The 21,399-nt window shown below is 38.7% G+C and overlaps 1 protein-coding gene across 1 annotated transcript in view; it reads right to left on the reverse strand.

Annotated features, from left to right (window-relative positions):
• The window catches only part of DCAF5 (DDB1 and CUL4 associated factor 5), a 64,344-nt gene extending 46,161 nt beyond the window's left edge, over positions 1-18,183 (reverse strand). The window contains exons 1-5 of the mRNA XM_010011496.1: positions 18,147-18,183; positions 16,350-16,493; positions 12,095-12,131; positions 10,193-10,332; positions 5,946-6,075 (exon numbers count right to left, since the gene is read on the reverse strand). Of these exons, the coding sequence (XP_010009798.1) occupies positions 5,946-6,075; positions 10,193-10,332; positions 12,095-12,131; positions 16,350-16,461 (419 nt within the window). The 5' untranslated portion in view covers positions 16,462-16,493; positions 18,147-18,183. The remainder of the gene's footprint in view (positions 1-5,945; positions 6,076-10,192; positions 10,333-12,094; positions 12,132-16,349; positions 16,494-18,146) is intronic.
• Between the last annotated feature and the right edge of the window lie 3,216 nt (positions 18,184-21,399).

Below are 21,399 nucleotides of genomic sequence, written 5' to 3' on the forward strand. Positions count from 1 at the left end.
TTTTAGATAAGCCCTCCCAGGCTCACAAAAATGCCCAAGATACGCACTTCTGATACTGACCCAAGACTTGGCATTTTAACCCATGAACTGGATGCACAAATGGATCCCACTATGTAAAAAGCTCAGGTCCAGTACTCCCATTGCAAGCAGAAAACAATTCTGTAAACAGCCTTTTAGTAGTGTGAAATACAGTTTAAAAGTACGTGATGATCATTAGGAGGATGGACCAACAACCAATAACCATTTTGATCTCAAAAGCTTCCAGATTAGTTGACGTAAAGGGGGGGAGGGGAAAAGGGGCGAAGCGAGAGAGGGAGGGAACAGGGAACGTCGGAAAAGAAATAATTAAGGGAATAACTATTGTATTTTCTTAGGGGGAAAAGTTGCCTTTTGATCTCATTAAAAAGAAGGAGATTGGCATAGGGCTGTGTGGAAAAGGAGAAAGGAAAACATAAGTACCTAAAAATAGCTTGAGTTACATAGTCGTTGCTTGAAATATATATGTAAACCGACTTGCTGAGGTGCCCCCAGCAATTCTGTAACAATACATATTTTGTTAGTTTAAGATGAACAGACTTGCCTTTTTTGATTTTCTTTACACAGACACAGCTTCCAGGCCCCATCTAGTGGTGCCAGTGCCTTACAACAGCCTCGCTAATCAAGACCACATTTAAGCTTTTCAATTCAGTTTTTAAAAAGAAACAATTCAGTTGGTTTCAGTTTAACTTCCACCTGAAAGAATGGCAATACTCACACGTTCTAAAAAGAGAAAATAAGACTTCCAGAATCACTAGTTAACTTGCAGTCATGCTGAACTTATTGGTTCTATTTTAACAGTGCTTTGTATGCTATTTTAGAGGAGCCAACCCACCACATTCAGATCTTATTACTTATATTGGGGGAGAAGGGGGGAATTTTGCTGAACTAAATCTGAGACAGAAAAGGTATCAAGCTGTGAATGAACTTTGGGAATAAGCAAAATGAATCCGCCTCTGTATCCTGACTCAGTCAGCAAGACTAATCAAATGACGACTATTTGAAGTGAGCTAAACTTTTCACAATTCAGAGCTGTGCAACTGTGCCTAAATTTCCCAATGCATGCCAAGAAATGCTGCTTTTTCAATTATCTTCTTCACTGTAGTAGTCAAGCATAAAGCACTCCCAGCTTCCCATGAGAAAGCTAACCAATTTCACAGTATATGAATAAAATTTACTCATAATCAGGACTTTTTTTTTTAAACCGTAAAAATATTTTATTATTAATTTGTAGAGGTGTTTAGTGTTGTCTGACTAAAGAAGTAGATAAAACTAACTCTTCTGGCTGGGAGTATGTAACAGCTAGCTCAAAAGCAAATTCTCCTATAGCCCAACTGGAGAAGAGCCATGTATTTTGGAGAAAAACACTCTGGTGTAAAAATCCTCAAATTTTCCAGATAAGTAGATGCGACTCATTTGTTTCTGACAAGCAGTGGAATCTATATCTGAATTCTCTAACCTACAAGGATATCACTACTCCATTCAAGATTTTGAAAATTTAGAGCAATTATTTTAAAACTGCACAGTTAGCCATATTCCACTAACTGCCATACGAATTTAGAAGTTAACAGCAAATCACCCCCTTTCTGACAGTACATCATCAAGCTGAACAAAGTTAAACTATACCTCACCTGAGGAGCCTCTGCTGATTAAAACCAGAAATTCAGCATCAAGACTGATGCCCTTCAAATGAGTGAAGGCCAGCTCAACCCTGTGGGCTTATCAAACGTATTAAACTGTATCTGTAAATGGTATTACTGTACCAGTGCTGTTGGCTAGAATACAGGTTATGTCTGAAGGCATTGCTAGCTACACTACTGCTATTGGGCTAGTCTTCAGGATTCCAGGCTTTTCATTTGCTTTCTGGATTTTGTAGGGGAGCAGCAGCAAGATTCACCAGAACAGTCTCCAGTTATGAAGCAATCCAAGTAGTGGCTGCATCAGTTTAAGTCTGCCTCCATCTGAGAGCTGACAGAGAACAGGACAGTTGGAGCAAATGAGTTTTACATGAAGTGTTATACTAGCCACAAAGTATTAACTATATATAACCATTTCACCTTTCCCGTATTGGAAGAGTGCTGCACCCATGCTTAACCCAGTGGAAGTTACTGTTTTGGCAATTCACAGCAAATATCTAAAATTCAACCCCTAATTAAAACCCCACTGCCATACATCATGATTGAACAGCTAAATTTTAACCTAATCTCGTCATTTCTGCTAGCACCACAGGTGGAATGATAAAGTGAAAAATTTCCACGATGACCACCATATTATGAAGGATTACATCAATACTGAAGGAAAGGAGGAATTTCTCTTGACAGCTTAGGGCATAAAATAAAGTCCCTCAGAAGTGAACTTAATGCACAGCAATGGAAATGAAAAGGTAGGCTAGGGAAGGAATAGACGGATCTAGCAATTTTATACTATAATTACATATTGTGCTATTCAACAATCCCAGCAAGTTAGTACTTCTACATCATGCCCTCAAAAAGCCTCTATCCCCATATCCTTTCTGCAACTCGGGTAGCGTTACATTTTCTTGAATACTGATGATAGCATAAGAGAGAGCTACAAACCTGTAAAGAAGGAAGGATTTCCACCATTAGCAGACTTTCTTGACAGTGAGGAAATTGCTGATGAGGTAGCCCTTCTTTGCTGTGCTAGCGGTTCTGGCACACAAGTTACACAGGCAGCTTCCTGTTTATCCCTAGATTATGGAAAGCTTCAGGGCTGTTTATCCCACTCTGCCTATAAAACTGATCAGCTAAAATGCTTTTGGCACACATCTTACCTGCAGCTACACTTTGTGTTCTTTAGTATCAATAAGAATACAGAAAATATGCACAAGCTCCCTCACAAACCAACTTCAGCTCTAAGTCAAGTCTATCACAGGTACTTACAGCATCGTGTTGATTATTTCATCCTCAAGAAAAAACAAAACACTTCCCCCCTTCCCTCCCCCAATAATTAAGTTCATACTGTATTTTCCCCAGAAGAGACTGTAACAAACTGAAACCCACAGATGAAAATCTAAATTCTGGCTTCCAGTTCCTCACTGCAGTGAGGATTATATCTTAACTGATCTACAAATTCATAAAATTGTTTTCTCGTAAGACAAAGTGAATCAGCCCCAAATACATTAACAAATCAAGTTCCATATTTCTAGATTAGCAAACTAGATCTGCAGAGACCAGTGAGAGTTTTGGCAAACGCTCTGTTACTTTATTAAAGGCTAAAATTCCAGTCTGATTTATTTAAATATGAGGGACTCTTGGCTTTGGCAGCCCACTAGCAGGACACAGCTCACTCTTCCCTGATTGTTCCCTGGGAACAAACTGCAGTGGCAGCAGAGTGCTTTAGGCCATTTTTTTTCCCCCAGCCAAGCATCCCCTTCTCACCATGTTTTTGGGCACATCTCTGATCAAAGAAAGATGAAAGCTGATGGCTGTCCCAGAAAAATGGCAGCTGAAAGCAGACTTACCACCTGCATTCATTTCAGTAACAGCTTGCTCAGCCCAAGTCTGAAGCTGTAAGCATCAGCCAACAGCATTTACTCTTCAAGGAGCAACCTGTCTCTTACTATTCACTTTCCTCTTTCTGAGTGCTCTGGGAGGAGCAGGCTGCAGGCAGGAAGCATGTGCCTATTTTACACAATGCACCACTCCTAGTAGGTGCAAATGCTTTAAATTCGGTGCTTAAGGGAATAGTGGCATGGTATGCCCAGCTTCACAATAAGGGTGTTGCACACATTCCCCTAAGCAGGGAAAATTGGTGTGACCCCATGGAATTTCAGCACTATAACTGCAAGGTATGGTACTTGACTATGACCATTGAGTCATAGTGGAAAGGTTTACTTCGATCAAATTAGGACCAGAAAAAGGTAGCTCTTGTCAATCAGATCTAAGCATACAAGCTTCCACCAATTTAATTTATGCAAAGCCTTCAAGACAGCCCAGAGGTTGTAACATAAGGAACTCTCACCCCTCTCATCAGTAAGAAAAAAAAAAAATTTTAGTTGGAAGATACCTTAAAGATCATCCAGTTCCAACCCCCTGCCATGGGCAGGGACACCTTCCACTAGACCAGGCTGCTCCAAGCCCCATCCAACCTGGTCTTGAACACTTCCAGGGATGGGGCAGCCACAGCTTCTCTGGGCAACCTGTCCAGTACCTCACCACCCTCATAGTGAAGAATTGTCTCCTTAATATCTAATCTAAATCTATGTCTTCCATACTGGTGCTAAACCTGGAGAAATACGAATTACTTACCAAGAGGCATTACAATTCAGTTCTAACTATTTTGTATGTGGCATTAGAAAGAACAATTCCATAATACAGCTAAAAATGTGCATCCTTCAGTGTGTGAGCACAGACTATTATCCCATACACACATAGTAGCCACCCAACAAGCTCACAGCAAGCACTCTGCCTTGTGGTTAAGACTGAGGAAGAAGGCAGGATAGCATCTAGACTGGAGATCTTCTGAGTTTCCATGACTGGATAGCTGATACCACCCCAAGCAATAGTTCAACATTTTTACATATACGCTGTGAAACTTTTGGAGACCAAAGTCTTAATGACTAAAATAAGAAAAAGGCACTATTCCTGTTAGAAAATAGCTTTAGAATTTGTAAGGGGAGAATTCCTTAGTCAAGTAATCTGCTCCTGTATTTATCAGTGTCAATGCCTGTATCCTTAGTGATACTTAGAACAGAATAATAGAATTGTTTAGGTTGGAAAAGTCCCTTAAGATCATTGAATCCAACCTTTAACAGAGCATTGCCAAGCCCACCACTAAACCATGTCCCTAAGCACCACATTTACACCTCTTAAATACCTCCAGGGATGGTGACTCAACCACTTCCCTGGACAGCCTGTTCCAATGCTTGACAACTCTTTTGGTGAAGAAATCTTTCCTAATGTCCCATCTCAAGCTCCCGTGGTGCAACTTGAAACCCTGTCATTCCTATGCTATGGAAGATTTTAAATAGCTGAGGCTACTGCAGTGTAAAACAAGTACTACCTATTTTCCCTTCTTTTAACTTTTTTGAAATGATCCTTTCTATGCTTATGCTTGTAACCAGAAACTTGTAAACACAAAAGGAGGGGGACGAGATGGAGGGGGACATTTACTTGAGGTGCTCAATTTATTTTTTCTGATTATTATAATAAAAAAGGAAATTACTTCCAAAATCTGAAAGACTATAAAAATCCTTCAGCAGAAGATTAATCTCTCATGCATGCCAAACTCTGGTATCAGACATTGCATACTTCCACTTTAGACCTAGTCCAATCACACTTCATGCTGCAAACTTATTTTCTTCTTTTTGTTTGTTTAAAAACCTATGCAAATATGGAAGCACATTATGCAGCTGTAATGATTACATAGGTGTCTGCATTATCCAGGAAGTCATATAGAACTCTTAAGCACTAAGTAAAAAGCTGCCTTGACCGCAGTCTCAAATCAGCTACTGAAAACTGAGCTGGGTAAAAAAAAAAACACAACAGACTGTAAACCAGGCAGTGCCCATCACAGTTTATACCAGTATTAGCAAGCCAGTGCTAAATACAATGATGAGAACTTGACACAACAATCTGAGTTAATCTACAGCAGTGAGGCCAGGCAGGCATCCAAAAAATCACTTACCTTGACATTGAAAATCTAGCCCCGTTTTAAATCAAATTAGGGCTTATGTATGAAAAAGAACGTTAATTATGCAAAATAATTCAATTCAGCTTTACTAACACTGCATTTAACTTCAGTCTGCAACTTTTCTTACCATCATATGTTCTGACTTTAAGGAGGAAAAAAAAAAAAAAAAGAGAGAGGAGAGAGAGAGTAGCATGCCATCACCTCTCAAGGGAAAGAAATAGAACTGTGTAAGTAAGACAAGGACAGCCAGATCATACCTCTGTGGTTTACGAATATCCCAGAGTCCTACACCTTCCTTAGAGTTGGCAGTAGCCAGTAATCTGGGTTCTACTGGATTAAACATCACACTGTGAAAGGCTGATGGGTAGTGTGCCAAGCAGAAAGGCTCTGTTGAAAAAAATGAGATTTCAGACATAAGAACAATGCATACAACTGTTCAATGTAATGAGTTTGGCAGCTTAATACGGAAACAGTGTAACAAGATCTGAAGATATGGAGACATGTTCAAACCATTTCTCAAGCTGACACATCCAAAGCAATATAAAACCTGAGGTTTTAAAATCCACCCACATACATTAACTTTGTCTAAATATGGAAAAGGATACATACTGGATTTCAAGACACTATTTTGCTTATGGAAGGTTACCAGAGTTTAAACCTAGCCACTCAAAGATCAAGCATTTGAATCTTCTTAAGGTTCATGACCAAATGATCATCTAATAAGGACTATGGACAGGGGGGCTTTTAAAAGCTGCCTAGCAATATATATATGCCTGGAAGCTTCCACAGGCATCGATGATCACCCAAACTGTACATGTAGCAGCAATTGCTTATATGGGAGAATAATATTATGAAAAATTAAGCAAGTTTGTATGGAACTCAGCTCAAAGCAAGCTGCCAACCTTGGGGAAAAGGAGGCCTGCCACCTCTTAAATGCTCTCTCCATATAGAATGGGAAAAAGCCTCAACTCTGCTATCCTTCTCCGTATCTTTCTGCTAGTTTTAAGGCTTTAGACACAGTCTAATTCTCTTTGCTATGTATACCTCTTGTGGTGTGCTACCACCTTTCACACAACTAAGAAACCAGAATCGATGCCTATTTTGACCCAGGGATTAGGCCAGACTTTTCAATTCATGGTTTGCTGTAATGCAACCACTGTGTTGCTCATGTGCTTGGGAGACTCTGTTACTGCCCTTATTTGAGCCACTGTGTCCAGGGACCTTTAGCCCCACAAGCACTGCCAGTGGTACTTCATTAAAACATAAAACATGCTCAAAACAGACAACCCTCCCAAATTCCCTTCTGAAACTATGCCCATCAAGCAACTGAGACAGAATTAACATTCACTTGTCCTGCCCCATCTGTACCCTCCTCTTACACTCTATTACAAGCTTTTTGACATGAGGACTTTTCATATGGCAGTAATCAAAACAAAGGTGTCTGACCATGGCTGAAGTTCCTTTGCGCTCTCAATTGTCATGGGAGGCAAAGGTAAAAGAAAATACAGGAGCATACTTTTGTTAGAGATTGTTGTTGGTCTGCCAGCAGTTCCAAATAAGGTTTAACACCAAAACTGACCTTCTACATTTACATCATCAAATCAGATCCCTGCTGGCACATAAAAGGCTGTGTTATTAAAATGGCAGCCCCCACTGAGAAGCAATGGCCTGCATTAGCTGAGTGGAGAGACAAACATCAGAATCCCAAAAAAAGGAGTTGTTTTTTAAAACAAACTTTTAATTTGTGTATTTATGTTTAGTCAAATCAATGTCACTGATTACTGTGTTTTCCTTCACACTTCTATTATAAATAGCCTGGTCTGGTCCCACAGTTTTCCTTTAAGATATCAAAAGTTGCCATTCAGCCTCTCAAAGAGAGACTACAGGAGCTAAACTAGTGAGGCACTCAGACACTGTAATGAAAGGTAGGGGGATTACTATTTTATTGTTCTTTACACTCATTCACAATTGTAGCTCTTACACTCTGGAGTATGAAAATGTTTATCAATGGAGAAGCTCAACACCATCTCTAGTAGAAATTAAAAATGGGTTTATAAAAATTACTGCATAAATCACTCAGCAGTGAAAGCCAGGGAAAAACATAAGGGGAATGAAACTCTCTTTTCCAGCTTCTTTTAATGCACTATTTGAAACTAGGAGGTTATTTGCAAGATTTTAACGAGCTGGCCACTCAGGGTAACTACCAGGCATAGTGCCTATTCCCATGAAAATACCATTACAGGCAAGCGGATTACCCCAGTGACAGCATTACATTGTACTAAACATTGGCAGAGCTCACATATAAATGCTGACACAGGACTCCTATGTAAGCATGCAAAAGCCCTTTATTTAATATTCAGAGAACCTAAGACACTACCCAAAAAAAGCCCCAAGTGTACACTTCACTCCATTTTCACTGGTGCAGCCTTCTCATTCAAAGTTTCAGAAATAGTAAAAGCAGTAGCAAGGTTTAACTATGACAAAGAAGGGCAAACCTTATTTTGTACAAATTCAGAAACAGAGATCAGATTGGACATTAGCACAAGATACTGAGCAGCTTCATATGGATGCATTTAAGCACCTAAGCATCCAGTTCCACTGACTATTGACATCCACTGTCTGCAGCAGGTAGTTCTCCTAACGGAGATACATCTTTATGTTATAAAGTTCAGAAGGCAATAAAGGAGCGTTTCACCATTTCTAATTTGGAAGTCATATTCAGTGCCTGGTCTTATCACTTGCATATTTTGAAAACAGAAAAACTGGAATGAAGTGACACTTGATAAATTTACCTTTACCAAAGGTAAATTAGTCACATCAGACTAATTCAATCTCTTTCTCTGATAAAGTAACTGACCTTTTACAGAGGAAAAGTAGTAGTTCTAATGAGGACTAAATTCACATCTGGTATAGTATTAAGTTTAGCTATAGGCAGTTGGGATTAGCAAAGGGAGTTGTGTGGGGTAAGAAACTGGCCAAAGGGAAGACAACAGTCTAGTAAGGGACTTTTGAGCAATACAGGGGTTATTAATGAGTTTTTCAAAGAAAGAGAAGAGACATTATAGATATTCTTATTAAAATCTGTGATATACATGTGCTATGTGCATTATTTTTCAGAATGTTTCAACATTCTGAAACAAAATTTAACAAAATTACCAGATGGGAAAGAGATATCACAAGCACATAAGAGAATCAGACTACTGAAAATTGAAGGCAGTACTAGTACATTTCATTTTTATTTTTACAAAGGCAATATGCCCGGGGTAGGGAGGGCACCAGTAAGCAATCTACTCTGAGTGTTCTTGTGTGGCTTATCAAGAAAGACCTAATTCTGGTTACTCACATTCAATAAAGCCCTCATGATACAAGTGGCTTTAAAAGACTTCTATGAGAGTATAAAGCATGTCTTGTTTCAGCTTTCATTTCCTAGTCAAAAAAGGGACAGAATCACAGCCTAGAAAAGTTATGAAATTCATGAGGTATGGAAAAAGCTAATTCAGTTAAATAGCAACTGTGACCCAATAACAAATGTGTAGGAATTACCACAACATACATAAACTGGATTCCAGTGCCGTAAACAATTTTCCTGTAAGACCAGTAGAAACTATGAGTTGAGGCAATTGCATTTAATCCGTTCAGAAGAAAAAAACCCAAACCAACCAAACATAAAATATTTTACCTATGAGGGAAAAGAAACAGATTCTGTACTCCTGCAGAGTGCTCAGTTTTAAATTCTCAGCTTTATGTTCTTTAGGATGGGGTAAACTCACAACTTCATTTTCTGAAGTATTACTTAAGTATTCATATACTTAAATTCAATTACTGAAGTATTCCTCTCCAAATTTATGTAGCTACAATTCTAAATTAGGATTATTCAGCCTTAAAACTGCAGCTGTAAAAACAGATTGCAGTGCTTTGAGAAGCTGCAGGTTTGTTATATAAATCAACAGTATTCTATTCTGGTTTAGAAAACAAAGATTGAAGTAATAATTCAACTTCCCTGTTATCACATAAGGGCTCTAAGTTCCATACAACCAGAAAACCTTATACATAAGCACAATTCTCATTGTCACAGGGAAGTATACAAATAGCTTTGGAAAATTATTCAGATCAAAATAACAGCTTTCTAAACATTCAAAATTTTTTATCCCAAGCTATAGACAAAACAAAAAAAAAATCCACATTCCTAATTCAAGGTTAGCAAGACGTTTTTTTCTGAAGAAGCGTGTCCTCCACTGTGTCTTTATTCAAATTAAAACCTTTTTATTCCAAGTTCTATGCTAGCCTGCATTATATGCTGGTACTTCACAAAGTCAGTTAAGGCATTAATGCTGAACTGTAAAGACCAAGGCTTGCCTACAACCAGCCACAAGAATTATGCCTCGCTTTCACCCTTCTCCAACACTGCCTGTCTCTACTGTCCCAGAAGAAAAGTAACTTTTCCTTTCCCTGCCTTGCCGAAATTCTTCCTAAATTAATAATATTTTCCATCTAGAGATCTCACCTCCATGGGAAGACTCTCGGATGTCCCAGATAAGAACCCGGCCATCATCTGATGAACTAGCAAAGATGTTGTCATTTACTGGGCTTACTGAAAGGCCATACACTGCATCTTCATGGGCGAACACATCCAAGGTCTCAGTGCTGGAAATGAGACACACAATATTATCATTCTTCCTTCTTTTGCTATTGTTTTAAAAAGCAAAGTATTTACAGCTTTATCTACCTACTAATACTAAGACAGAAGTATCTGGAATTGCTTTATTTCTTGAGAATACACTTTGTATAGAATCTCTCATGTAAACTCCATGAAAGAGATCCTACCTAAAATTGGTGTTTTCCTCATACAGCAATTGATGTACCTACCGACAGATCTACTTCTGTTTCATTAACAGAAAGGCCAAAAAAGCAGTAATAGAAAAAGTCATTTAAAAGTGTGAAAAAAAACCCACTTGATAGACCAAGTGTTATCATTCAAGAATTCAGAGTAACTTTATTCTACAGAAATTGATCAGAATTCAGCATGTCAGACTAGTGAAATTTCTTTCAGAAGATCATACATAAAGCCTTAGAGGAATGAATTCTGTATGCATTACAACTGGATTTAGCACGCCTGAAAAAAAAACACCCTGATAACAAAAGCACATTAAAAATACATACAAATAAAAAAAGACTTGTTAAAACATCTAAGCAAGACATAGCAGTAAAAAAATGTGTTATATAGAAAATTGTTAAGGACAAAGATCTTGCAGAAGCTTAAAAAGCCAGGACCCAGAGTAAACACCAGCATCTAAAATTTTAACCTGTCCACATTTAATTAAAAAAGGAAAAAAAGGACCAACAAACCTAAAACCCTCCCAAAACCAAACACCCCCACAAATCAAACAAAATCACATAAAATCCATGCACCCCCTAAAACCAAAACCAAACAACATAATATTGCTGAGAAAACATTAGAAGACTAAGACAAAGTTACTTTTGCTCAGCTCTCATGTAAGATTTATACAAGTAGAAATAAGCTATGATGGAAGGCAGATGGTACGCTATCAATTCAAGGCAAAAGGCTTTGCACAAACCTCGCAAGAAATTAAGCTAAATTATGTTAACAAGTATTCAGGCAATTCAAAAAGATCTAAGGCTTTACATTTCTCTGTTCTTACACGTATCTCTTCCTGCTTTTTCTTTATACTGGATTTTGTTGAGATCATGTTATTTAAATGGCCATTGCTTAAATCTGTTGAAGTTATTAGTACAGAGCAAAATTTTAACTTTATAGTTTTTCCACTTCAAAAGTAGTAAGCTCAAAAGACATGATAACCAGAAAACTCCAGTCTAATACATTACCACCACCGTACTAATTATATTTTGACGTAGCACCACAAAGCCTAATTCCCACCTGCTTTTTAGTTTCAGTAAAAAGTATCAAAATAAATACATTTCACAATAGTGTGGAGAATCAGGCAGCTTTTAAAAGTTACATAGGCCAAGTCACTTTCTCCAGTGACAAATACAAATCTTACATACAACTCAGGTGAGAGTTTCGAAAAACAAAACAAAAAACCCTTATATGCCACAATACTTAGATATGTGCCAGAATAATCTGGCTACGTATCTGCTCAGAACCTACTCTGATGTCTCTAGGAGAACATATGTATTTAATAACCATTCTCTTTACCAAGGTCAAAATGAAGTAGAACCCAAGTGCTGACAAAAAAACCAACCAACAAACAACAGGGTGATGGGGAATAGTTCATTCCGAGTATGAATTCAGATAAATAAAATGCATGTTTCAGGATTAAAACACTGTGCTCTTCTCCCAGAACATTAATTTAAAATAAGAAGTGCCTCCAATGAGTTGACATTAAGGGAGCTCTTGAAGCAGTGGAAACACAAACTGTGTATTTACCTTTCAACATCATGGAGTATAACTTGCTCATCATTGCCTAAAAAGAGAAATATAAACAGTTAACATCATGTTCCAGTGGTTAAAAGCATTACAGTAAAACAAAAACAAAATACGTATTTTTGGTTATTTTCTATTTCAAAACCAAAACTGAAGCGGAGAGAAGACCAGTTCAGTTGCCAAGCTGTCAGCCCCTTTGCTCAGTTATGTGAAAGGCTCCATGTGACATTTCCAGTCATGATCAAATGCACCAATTCATTCCATCTGGTACTACTCAATAAACAATTCTACTTAACTGTGTTACTGATCATTCTTTGTTCAGCTTGAGCTTGAGGTTTGGGACATTTGCAGTAAATAGAGTATCACATCAAGCAGCAGAACATCTTTAACTTTCATGTGAATACATATTTCTTCCTGCTCGGAGGATGCTCCATAAAAAGATAATGGTGAAAAGAGATGCCATAAGCAAAATGCACTGGGCTCTCAACTCAAATGCCACCAGTATACACTGTCAGCATTCAGGGTTTTGCAACCATTGAGAAGGCACAAATGTGACTGCCAACATAATTCCTTTTGTACTAACAAAAAACAAACCAAGTAACTAGACAATCATGTCACTTTTCTTTGATCACATCCATTGAATTCAATGGAAACTAACCACATGCATGCAGACTAAGAGGGCCATGGCTACGAAGTAATTTCAGTGGCTCATGAAGTGTTTTTCGAACTATAGCAACAGAGTATTTTTTTAGTCTCTGCGCTGAATATTAATTTATCAAATTTGGCACCTCCTTTTTAGAAATATTTAAGGAGACATACATTTATATTTAAACAGGAAAGGAAGGGAAAAAAAAAAAAACCCAAGAAAACCCACAAAGCCCACAAAGTCGTATTTTTATGTCTTTGTAGTTATGATATCAAGTTGTGAAGCTTTCCTAACATACAAACATACACCAAAGGCAGAGGTTCCAAAAGAGTAAGATTTCATGTTATGGTTCTTAAGTGCTCAGCTGACTCAGTTTTCATGTATCCCATACACATTTCAATCATATTCTCTACCAACAGAAGAAATATGAGAAAGTTTCTCTTTGACTAATGAGGTCTGAGATTCTTCTACATCCACTTGCTCTTTGCACAGGCTCCTAATTAAATTGTGCCAACCTTAAATTACTGCAGTAGCTCATCTTTTCCATGGTGCAATAAACAAGTCACTTAAGTGCAAGTGTCCTTTCATCATTAAATGCAATGGAAACTGCCCATTATGCATTACAGGCAAGGTTTATACCTAGTAAAACTACTCCAGTGCCTCTGTATTTCACCAGCGAAAAATGTAGCCTTGTTTCTCCAGTGACAACATTTCCTCCAGCAGACACTCCTGTTCCTCACTCTCTATACCGTATGAACTCAAGAATCATTGTAGATGACTGGCTTCAGGCCTCTCATCATCATGGGATCAACCTTCCCTTCCATCACAAGCTCCAAAATGGGAAAGAAAGAATGAAAGGAGGGGGTGTGTGGAATAACCACTGCTTCTCTCTGTTTTGTGCGTGGGAGAAGGTGGTGACAAAAATCTAAGCACAAACTGGTTGGTTGCTTCTGGTAAGGATTTATCCTTGCAGAAAATGTCACTGCTCTTCAGCATAGTATGGTTCCCACTTAAGAGTGTTTAACACAGGAGAGTGCAGTCTTCACTGAGAATAACTCTAATTGTACATGTGACTCTTCCCATTTATAATCTCTCTTGGTTTTGTAACTGCAGTTATGAAGACCAGAAATAACAAGAAGTATCTGTCATTCCCTTCTATTATACCTGTGAGGATGAAATACTACAGAGCACAGAGAGAGGAGCATAGTTAAGGTGGCCTAAATCCTGTATTTATCACATCAGGCCTCTACAAGTCAGTCCTCTGTAGGTTTATTTCAGCTTTTCATACCTTTAACCTTAAATGCAAAAACAACAACAAAGTCCATGAAGTTTTACTAAGAGGGGATAGAAGTGATCTTTCATTTCAAATGCTGCTGCTCTATATAAGTTGTGTGTAGACAGACAAGGGCAACAGTATTCTTCGGGGATGGGAAGTCCTTCGGAATCTTGAGATAGGTTTTTCTCCAGAGATTACATGCAAGACACTGTCCACTCAGTACCTTCCATTTTTATAGTGGCTACATGTGGTACATGCTATACACGTGTTCCTTCAAATCAGAGAGCTTTGAAATTCCTTGGATGCAATCCAAAATGTACTGAACTGGAAAATCCTCTCTCCTCTACTATCAAGAGCTGCTTTAGGGAAAGGTCGTCAGATCCTGTCATTAGTTGTTGGCAGCTTTATTTAAAGAATGAATTGAGTTCTGTTTGCCTTGTGCTACTTTCTATAGTCTAACACTTAGGGATTTTTTTTAAGTATTCTAACTTCCATGATTTGAATACAACTCAAACTTCAGTACTGGGTGGTGGTGACAACCAACAGATCTTAGGACCCACAATTCTTTCAGACCTTTTATGAATCTCCCAGAACACTGCTGAGTGAATAAATATAGTTAGTCCCATTTTACTGACAGAGATAAAACAGATGGTACATCTAGGCCATGTAGCAAAATGACTCTTTACAAGGGATCCAAGAGTCAGACTCGCAGCCCTTGCAGATGAGCTCTGTGAATCTTGGTGGAGCAGCTGAAAGAGTTCCTGACTCCTCCAGTGGAAATAATTTCTGGCAGAGACATAGTGTGTTTATGCAAACCGGAGGAGGAAAAAGAGATGAGAACGGCCAGTCTGACAGTGCATCAGCTGTCACAGCTCATCTAACCTGGCATGTTAGCAAAAATCCACCATAACCAATGATGTAAATCTTTAACTGCAGTAGCAAGGTACAGTCAAACCACTCTCCTACCCTCCCTGTGAAAACAGTAGCCACTGACAGCAGGGCCCAATGTTAGAGGGCTAAGTTAGAAATAAAAAAATACCATTACAGTGGGTGCAGCAAGACTTGGCACAATTCATTGCTTGAATATTCATGTAAGGTTCCATTTGTCTGAATTCAAACTAAAGTAAAACAGACTCCAGCCCAGAATTTCATTGGAATCGCTCATGCAGATACACTCATTTGAAGAAGTGTGGATTGCTGTCTTTCTCATGAAAGAGAGAGCAACCCCCAAAATCAGATGATAGGCATCACTATTTGACGTTTTTGGGGTATTCTCCACCTGAGAAGTATATCTCTGTCACTTCATCCTTAAAATTTGACACCATCTTAAGCTCTGTCATGCCTTTTTTCCCAAGGGATGTTACAGTTTTAACACAACATTGAAGGGTAGGAAGCTTCCACTATTCACATGAGCTTAGAATCAATTGATAGCATTGACTGGCACTTCACAAATCTTGGTTCAAAAAGGTAATGAGGGGCTCTGACCAAGTAGTCTCATAATATCCTAGCTTTATGTTAATTGACATATTGATGAAAGATACCAATTCCTGTCCATTCTATTATCATGTCAGATAGAAGAAATGAAGTACAGCAGAAAATGACACTGACTGCATTTTGAAAGTCTTGTGCCTTTATCTTCCCAGTTCAATTTTCCTCCCTACCTTAACACTTCAAAAATCAAGTGGTGAAATGAATTTAATTCTAGGAATTATTACCCCAGAACAAGTAAATCACCACTCGCCTTATGTTAGTTTTAAGAATGAATTAAATTTTCTGTTAAAAAGTGGATTTATATTAAAAAAGCTAAATCAGAGCCCAATGTGCCAACAGTTCTGAAAGACAGACACTTACCTAGTGAGGACTGAAGTGAGGTCTGAGGAAAAGTTATCCACCAATAGATGGCAAGAGCCTTTCATTAGCCATCTATGAGTGCATTAAAATCAGTTACTAGCAGCAGAGATTTTTAGGCATCAGGCCTGAGTGCCAGACAGTATGCAAGGGTCTGCTCTCAGTACAGCTAAGGTAGAATAATCAAGACCATGTTGCACAGTCGGTAGCACAAGTAGGAGCAGACTGGACCCAGGATTCTCATGATAACTCAAGCCATGATGCGCTTACACCAGGGTTAGGGAAAACAGAAGCATGACAAAGTTGAAAATGTGCTAGCTAAAGAATTCCCTGTTCCCAAAGAGCCTTCAGCTGCTGATTAAGGACACCTTCCAGATCCTTAGGGAACTATGGACCTTTCACATGGGGCAGGATCTCACTCATGGCTTCTACTCTAGGGCATTCACAATGCAAACTCCTTTGAAATCAGGGTGCTCTTCCTTCCTTACCTCCAGAGAACACTTTCGTATTGCCACTGTTGAAAGCTAGGCAGAAGATATTAGAGTGATGCTCCCCTTTCAGCTGGACTGGTTTGACTCTTGAGTGGATGGCTTCTTCCATATGCCAAAGTAAGACCCGGCGGTCATCCCCTCCTGGAAGAAAGAAAGGAAATGCACATTACTGCCTGAGCCATGTATAAATTGATGACAGACAAGTTACTTAACTCTGCCATTATTCATAAAAGGCTTTGCTGAAACCCTAATTAGCATTACAAAAATTTACACCTCACAAAACACGCATTTACATTAAGATGCCATGCAGCCAGGTATTCAATTAATACTAACCAAAACAGAGGAATCAGTAGGACAAGTTTGGATTATACAGCTGCTGTTCTGCCAACACACAGTGACAACCTATAGCAACCTCAATATTTTACCGATCTACAATTCTGAGGCAAGCTGCACATGAATTACATGCCAAATTAACATATGCATGTTGACAAAATGCTTCTACACCAACTCCTGGTAGCCAGCATCTCTATTCATAAAATAGGAACTTTTTCTCCCCCTTTCACTGACAACTGTATCTCCTCTAGCAATCTACAAAGCCGTCACAGCATATGTTGGCTACAGGACTGACACGTGGCCATAAAAAGACTTTACTTAAGCATTCAGAAGTTGTCAGTGTGTAGTTATGTCATGCTTCTATTTCTTAGGTGAACTCCTGACAAAGCAAATAACTGGGGAAAAGAAGTTCAATTCTCTCTTGCTTTGCAGCTTGCTGTACTACTTCTAGTTGCTTGTCTTGGTGCAGTTCTCAATTCAGAGCTCTATACACAAATATATTTAACTGCCTCCTCCTCTCTCTGGTAAACAATCAGCTACAAAATAAATACTGGACTCTGTTCATGCTTCAATTGCGTTAAACATTTTTTATTATGAAGAGGAAAAAAAAAATCAAGATACTATTGTACTGGACAGCACTCAACATCAGTTTGAATGTCTATACAAATCCGAGTAAAGCTTCTTCAACTCAGACTCAAAATATTTTTTGTATTTGTGTTTAATTAGAAACTAAAGAGAGTGGCATCAGAAGTTGAAAGAGCCACTAGAAAAATACTGATTTCAGTGAAAACTGAAAGCATAAACTCAGTACCTTCCAAGCTGCTATCAAGAAGGAAAACAGACGGGAAGTAGAGACAAAAGGAACCTGAAATTAATTGCTCTGAGGTTTACTTCAAGAAGAGGTAAATACATTAAAAAAAAATAAATACTGTTAATCAGATTTCTTAAAACTTTTCACATCATGTGATGCTATGAAGAAGTTTTCCCATAGAACTGAGTTATGTCAAGCACCCTTAAAGTTAACCTTTTCCCAGCCTTTAAGTCTCCTAACAGATTTTATGACAATCACTTTGATAGACAGTACAGCTGCATGTTATGCCTACCCATGCTCCATGAAATTAATTGTGTATTCCTCCTCCTGATTTTGTGCTTTATAGAGCAAACAAGAATACATGATAAGAAGATTTGTGATGCATTTGATAACTACTGGGACTAAGAGTCAAATGTGATGGCTCCCAAAAAACTCACAGTAATTTATGGTCAACTAAACTGATGGGAGCTTTGATTCCTTTCTGTCTAGAAACAGGAAAGTTGTACTTGCACGAAGCGATTGCAGATGACCTAGTAATAAGGAGACATGGAAATACATGACTGCTGAAACATATGACCATGTTAGTCATGCTAAAATCAAGGGATTGCCACACTTAAAGGTCAACAGCCAGTTCTTAATGTTATCACTACCTGGCAAACAATTTAAGCAACATTCAAGGCTTGCAAACACCAACGATGCTGCTACAGACCACATTTATTGTCCTTCAAGACTTCTGCAAAGACACTTGAGGGCAAAACATAGTAACATACTGCTGTTAATTGTTACCATAGCAAACCAATCTGCAAAACCACCGTAGTAGGTCTACACATCCTCCTACCTGATAGCACAGCCATCTAGGTGTCTCACTCTAACAGCAAACTCATTCATTTCCACTACCCACTTAGTCCAGATACGAACAAAAATAATGAAGATATCCAAAGACAAGAAACATTACCATAGTTTCCAGAACACACACAGTATGGTAGGAGCAGGATAAATTGCAACCTGTGCTGAAAAGTCTTTGACACTGTCAAAAGTTGTCACTACTTTCATTTTTGCAAGTTCCTATACCTTAGTGCCCATTTCCTCTGCCTCCAGCCTAGAAACAACTCTTCCTACTGAATCCAAACATCCCTCTCTTCCCAGACACCTAGATCTCCGTGAGACTTTGGTAGAAAGGGCCCCACTATTGCGTATCCAACACTACAGCAGTCTGGGAAGTATGTTTGCCTTTTTAGTTTGAGCTTTTAAATGCTCCCCACACTCATGCAATTCTGTCTCTTCTCAATCTATGCATTGTCTTGCACACATTTGTCTTTGAGAACTTCTACACCCCCACTTCATACCTTAGTTTTATTCTTACACTCTACTGAGACAGAGAAGTTTAATGAAATGGTAACGTTAACTGGGCTAGAAGCGTGCCCCCTTCTAACTCCAATTCAGCTATTCCAGAAATATTTCTAACTTAAGGGCCAGATCCACCAGAAATAAAAAGTCTTATCAATGAATCCGGTCACAGAGGAGGATTTGTGGCAGAAAAACACTTTACCACTCTCTACATCCTCACACAAGACAAAAGAAGTGTTGAGTCACAGGCAAATATACCAAAGAAAAGGCAAGTCTTATGCGACTGAAACCAGTAGAGGTGCAAAACAGCAAATACAGCTTCCACTACCAAAACCTGACTCTTGGAATAAGAGGGAAGAAAGGAAGGAGGCAGACATGTATGGACAGGTATACAGGGAGACAGCAAAGAAAATGTGAATATGTAGAGCTTTTACACTCTGTAGAAAGGTATCATGACTCATCACATACAAAGTGCATGCGCATTATCCAATGTAAGTTACTAGTCTGAGAATTATAGGAAACTCCAGGCCTATTTATATTTGTTTCGTACAGCTGATCAGTGAATGCAGATTAAGACGCTTTGAATCTATGGTGGATTTATTGTGCTACAACATGTGAAGCTGAAGCCACTCAACACTTTTCAAAAAGCACTATACCCACTGCACAAACTTGTGATAACTCCACAATACTCCTGAAAAGAGAATAACTGCGTATGGCAAGGGTATGTTCCTGACATGATACAGAGTATATATCAACAGCAACAGGCTTACTAGACATCTGGTAAACCTGGATATATGGCCTCATACAAAAATACCTCGGTCACCACGGCTTCACATGTGGATTTTCTAGAAATTGAAGCCCCACAAAGTCTTCAATATGTAATCTTGCAGTTCATGGTGTCAAAAGTAGTAAGTTTGACATCTACAAAGTGGAAACAGCTACACTTCCATCTTATTTTGCTGATTCTGTTTAGGACTGCATGACGGCCAATTTGAAAAGTAAAAGTTTGTGTGACTCATCTAAGAATCATACAATGCCATTCTACAGTTTCTTTTCAGAGAAGAACCACATTTTAGATGGTGTAATTAGCCAAGTACTTCAGTGCTTATTATGGGTCAAACCAGTTTCTATGTTCAAAATCAAAGTTAGACAGGAAGAGAAGTCAGGCCAAAGAAGTATCTGCGGTCAGAGAAGCTGGAAATTTTATCACCATCACCTTCCCATGTTACTCTTGGTGTACGTACAGAAGAGCACTACTCCAATTTTCTGTTTGTTTGGTTTTGTGGGCAGTTTTGTTTGTTTTGGGTTTATTTGTGTGAGGGGTGTTTTTTGGGGGGTTGGTTGGTTTGTTTTGGTTTTGCTTTTTTTACAAGCACACATGGGCAAAAATTACTTAAAAACATGTTTCTTCCCTTCCCCAAGTCACTAGAATACTTTGTTAATGCTTTGGGTCTTCTGATTAATTAGGATTGATCAACAGGCAGGATTAAGAAAAAGAAGAAACATAACAGCTAAAAAGAAAGCTTGCATTTCAAATCTTGGGATAGTTATCCTGAAATAGATTCTTAAGTAGACAAACACTTTGTGTTCACTCTTGACAATCTTCTAGCTCCTGTGGACCCAAAGTGGTGTTAAAAAAACTGGGAGGCTACCCCCCCCCCCCCACCCCCACATAGGGTAGGCTGACCCCCCCCCCCCAATACTTTCTTTTGTTTTTTAGAGGGTTTTGTTTGTTTGTTTTAAAGTAGTGCAGACAAACACTATAGGAAGAACGTGCCTGTTCTAGAAAACCGAAAAGGTCCCAAATGACTCAGCATGGCATATATTTCAGCACAAACAGATCATTGCCTCCACAGTTCCTAAACTAAAGCATTCTAGTTTTGCCCTGCTTTTGGATAAGTTCTTCAAAAAACAAACAAAAAAGTTTCCTGATCTGGTTACCTTCTAAACAGGTAACTACTACATTTATATACAACTAAATTTGGAAGCAGAGTCTAGCTCACAGTAACAGTGCCCTACCTGTAGTCCAGGACTGTTCTTATTAGTCCTAAAAATGATTCAAAGGGGGCCAGAACATACCCCTGCCAAAAACAAATCTAAACAGTACGTGCATAGCTCATGAAACACACTTGAGTTCTTGTGTGCTAACAGAAGCACTTCAATTTCATACCAGTCAGGACTTTAAAAACACAGTTTTAACCTTGCTGATCATAGGCATTGCTTAAGACCACTACTCTTCGTCTCCCATATACCAGGTCCAGACACTGAAGAACCTGCACAGCAAGTGGGCAACACTCCTACACTGTATCATAAATGATTAATCTTATAGCTACTCAAGAAGTTGCACAGAACACAGAAAGTGGGAATGGACAGTATTTCAACATGTTGATCACTTATTTCACATGGACAAAAGGACACACTGTGTCAGAATTATTCCCAGTAGGTATGTACCTAGTTGTTCTTCGAAAAAAACCCACCCTGCCCTCCTTAGGCAGCCTATTTCAGTGCTTTGTTATCCTTGCCATTAGGCAGATTAGCCTAATATCTAGCCTGAAG

The sequence above is a fragment of the Nestor notabilis genome, unplaced genomic scaffold (genome assembly GCF_000696875.1).
Source record: "Nestor notabilis isolate BGI_N333 unplaced genomic scaffold, ASM69687v1 scaffold3443, whole genome shotgun sequence".
In the NCBI taxonomy this organism is placed as follows: domain Eukaryota; kingdom Metazoa; phylum Chordata; class Aves; order Psittaciformes; family Psittacidae; genus Nestor; species Nestor notabilis.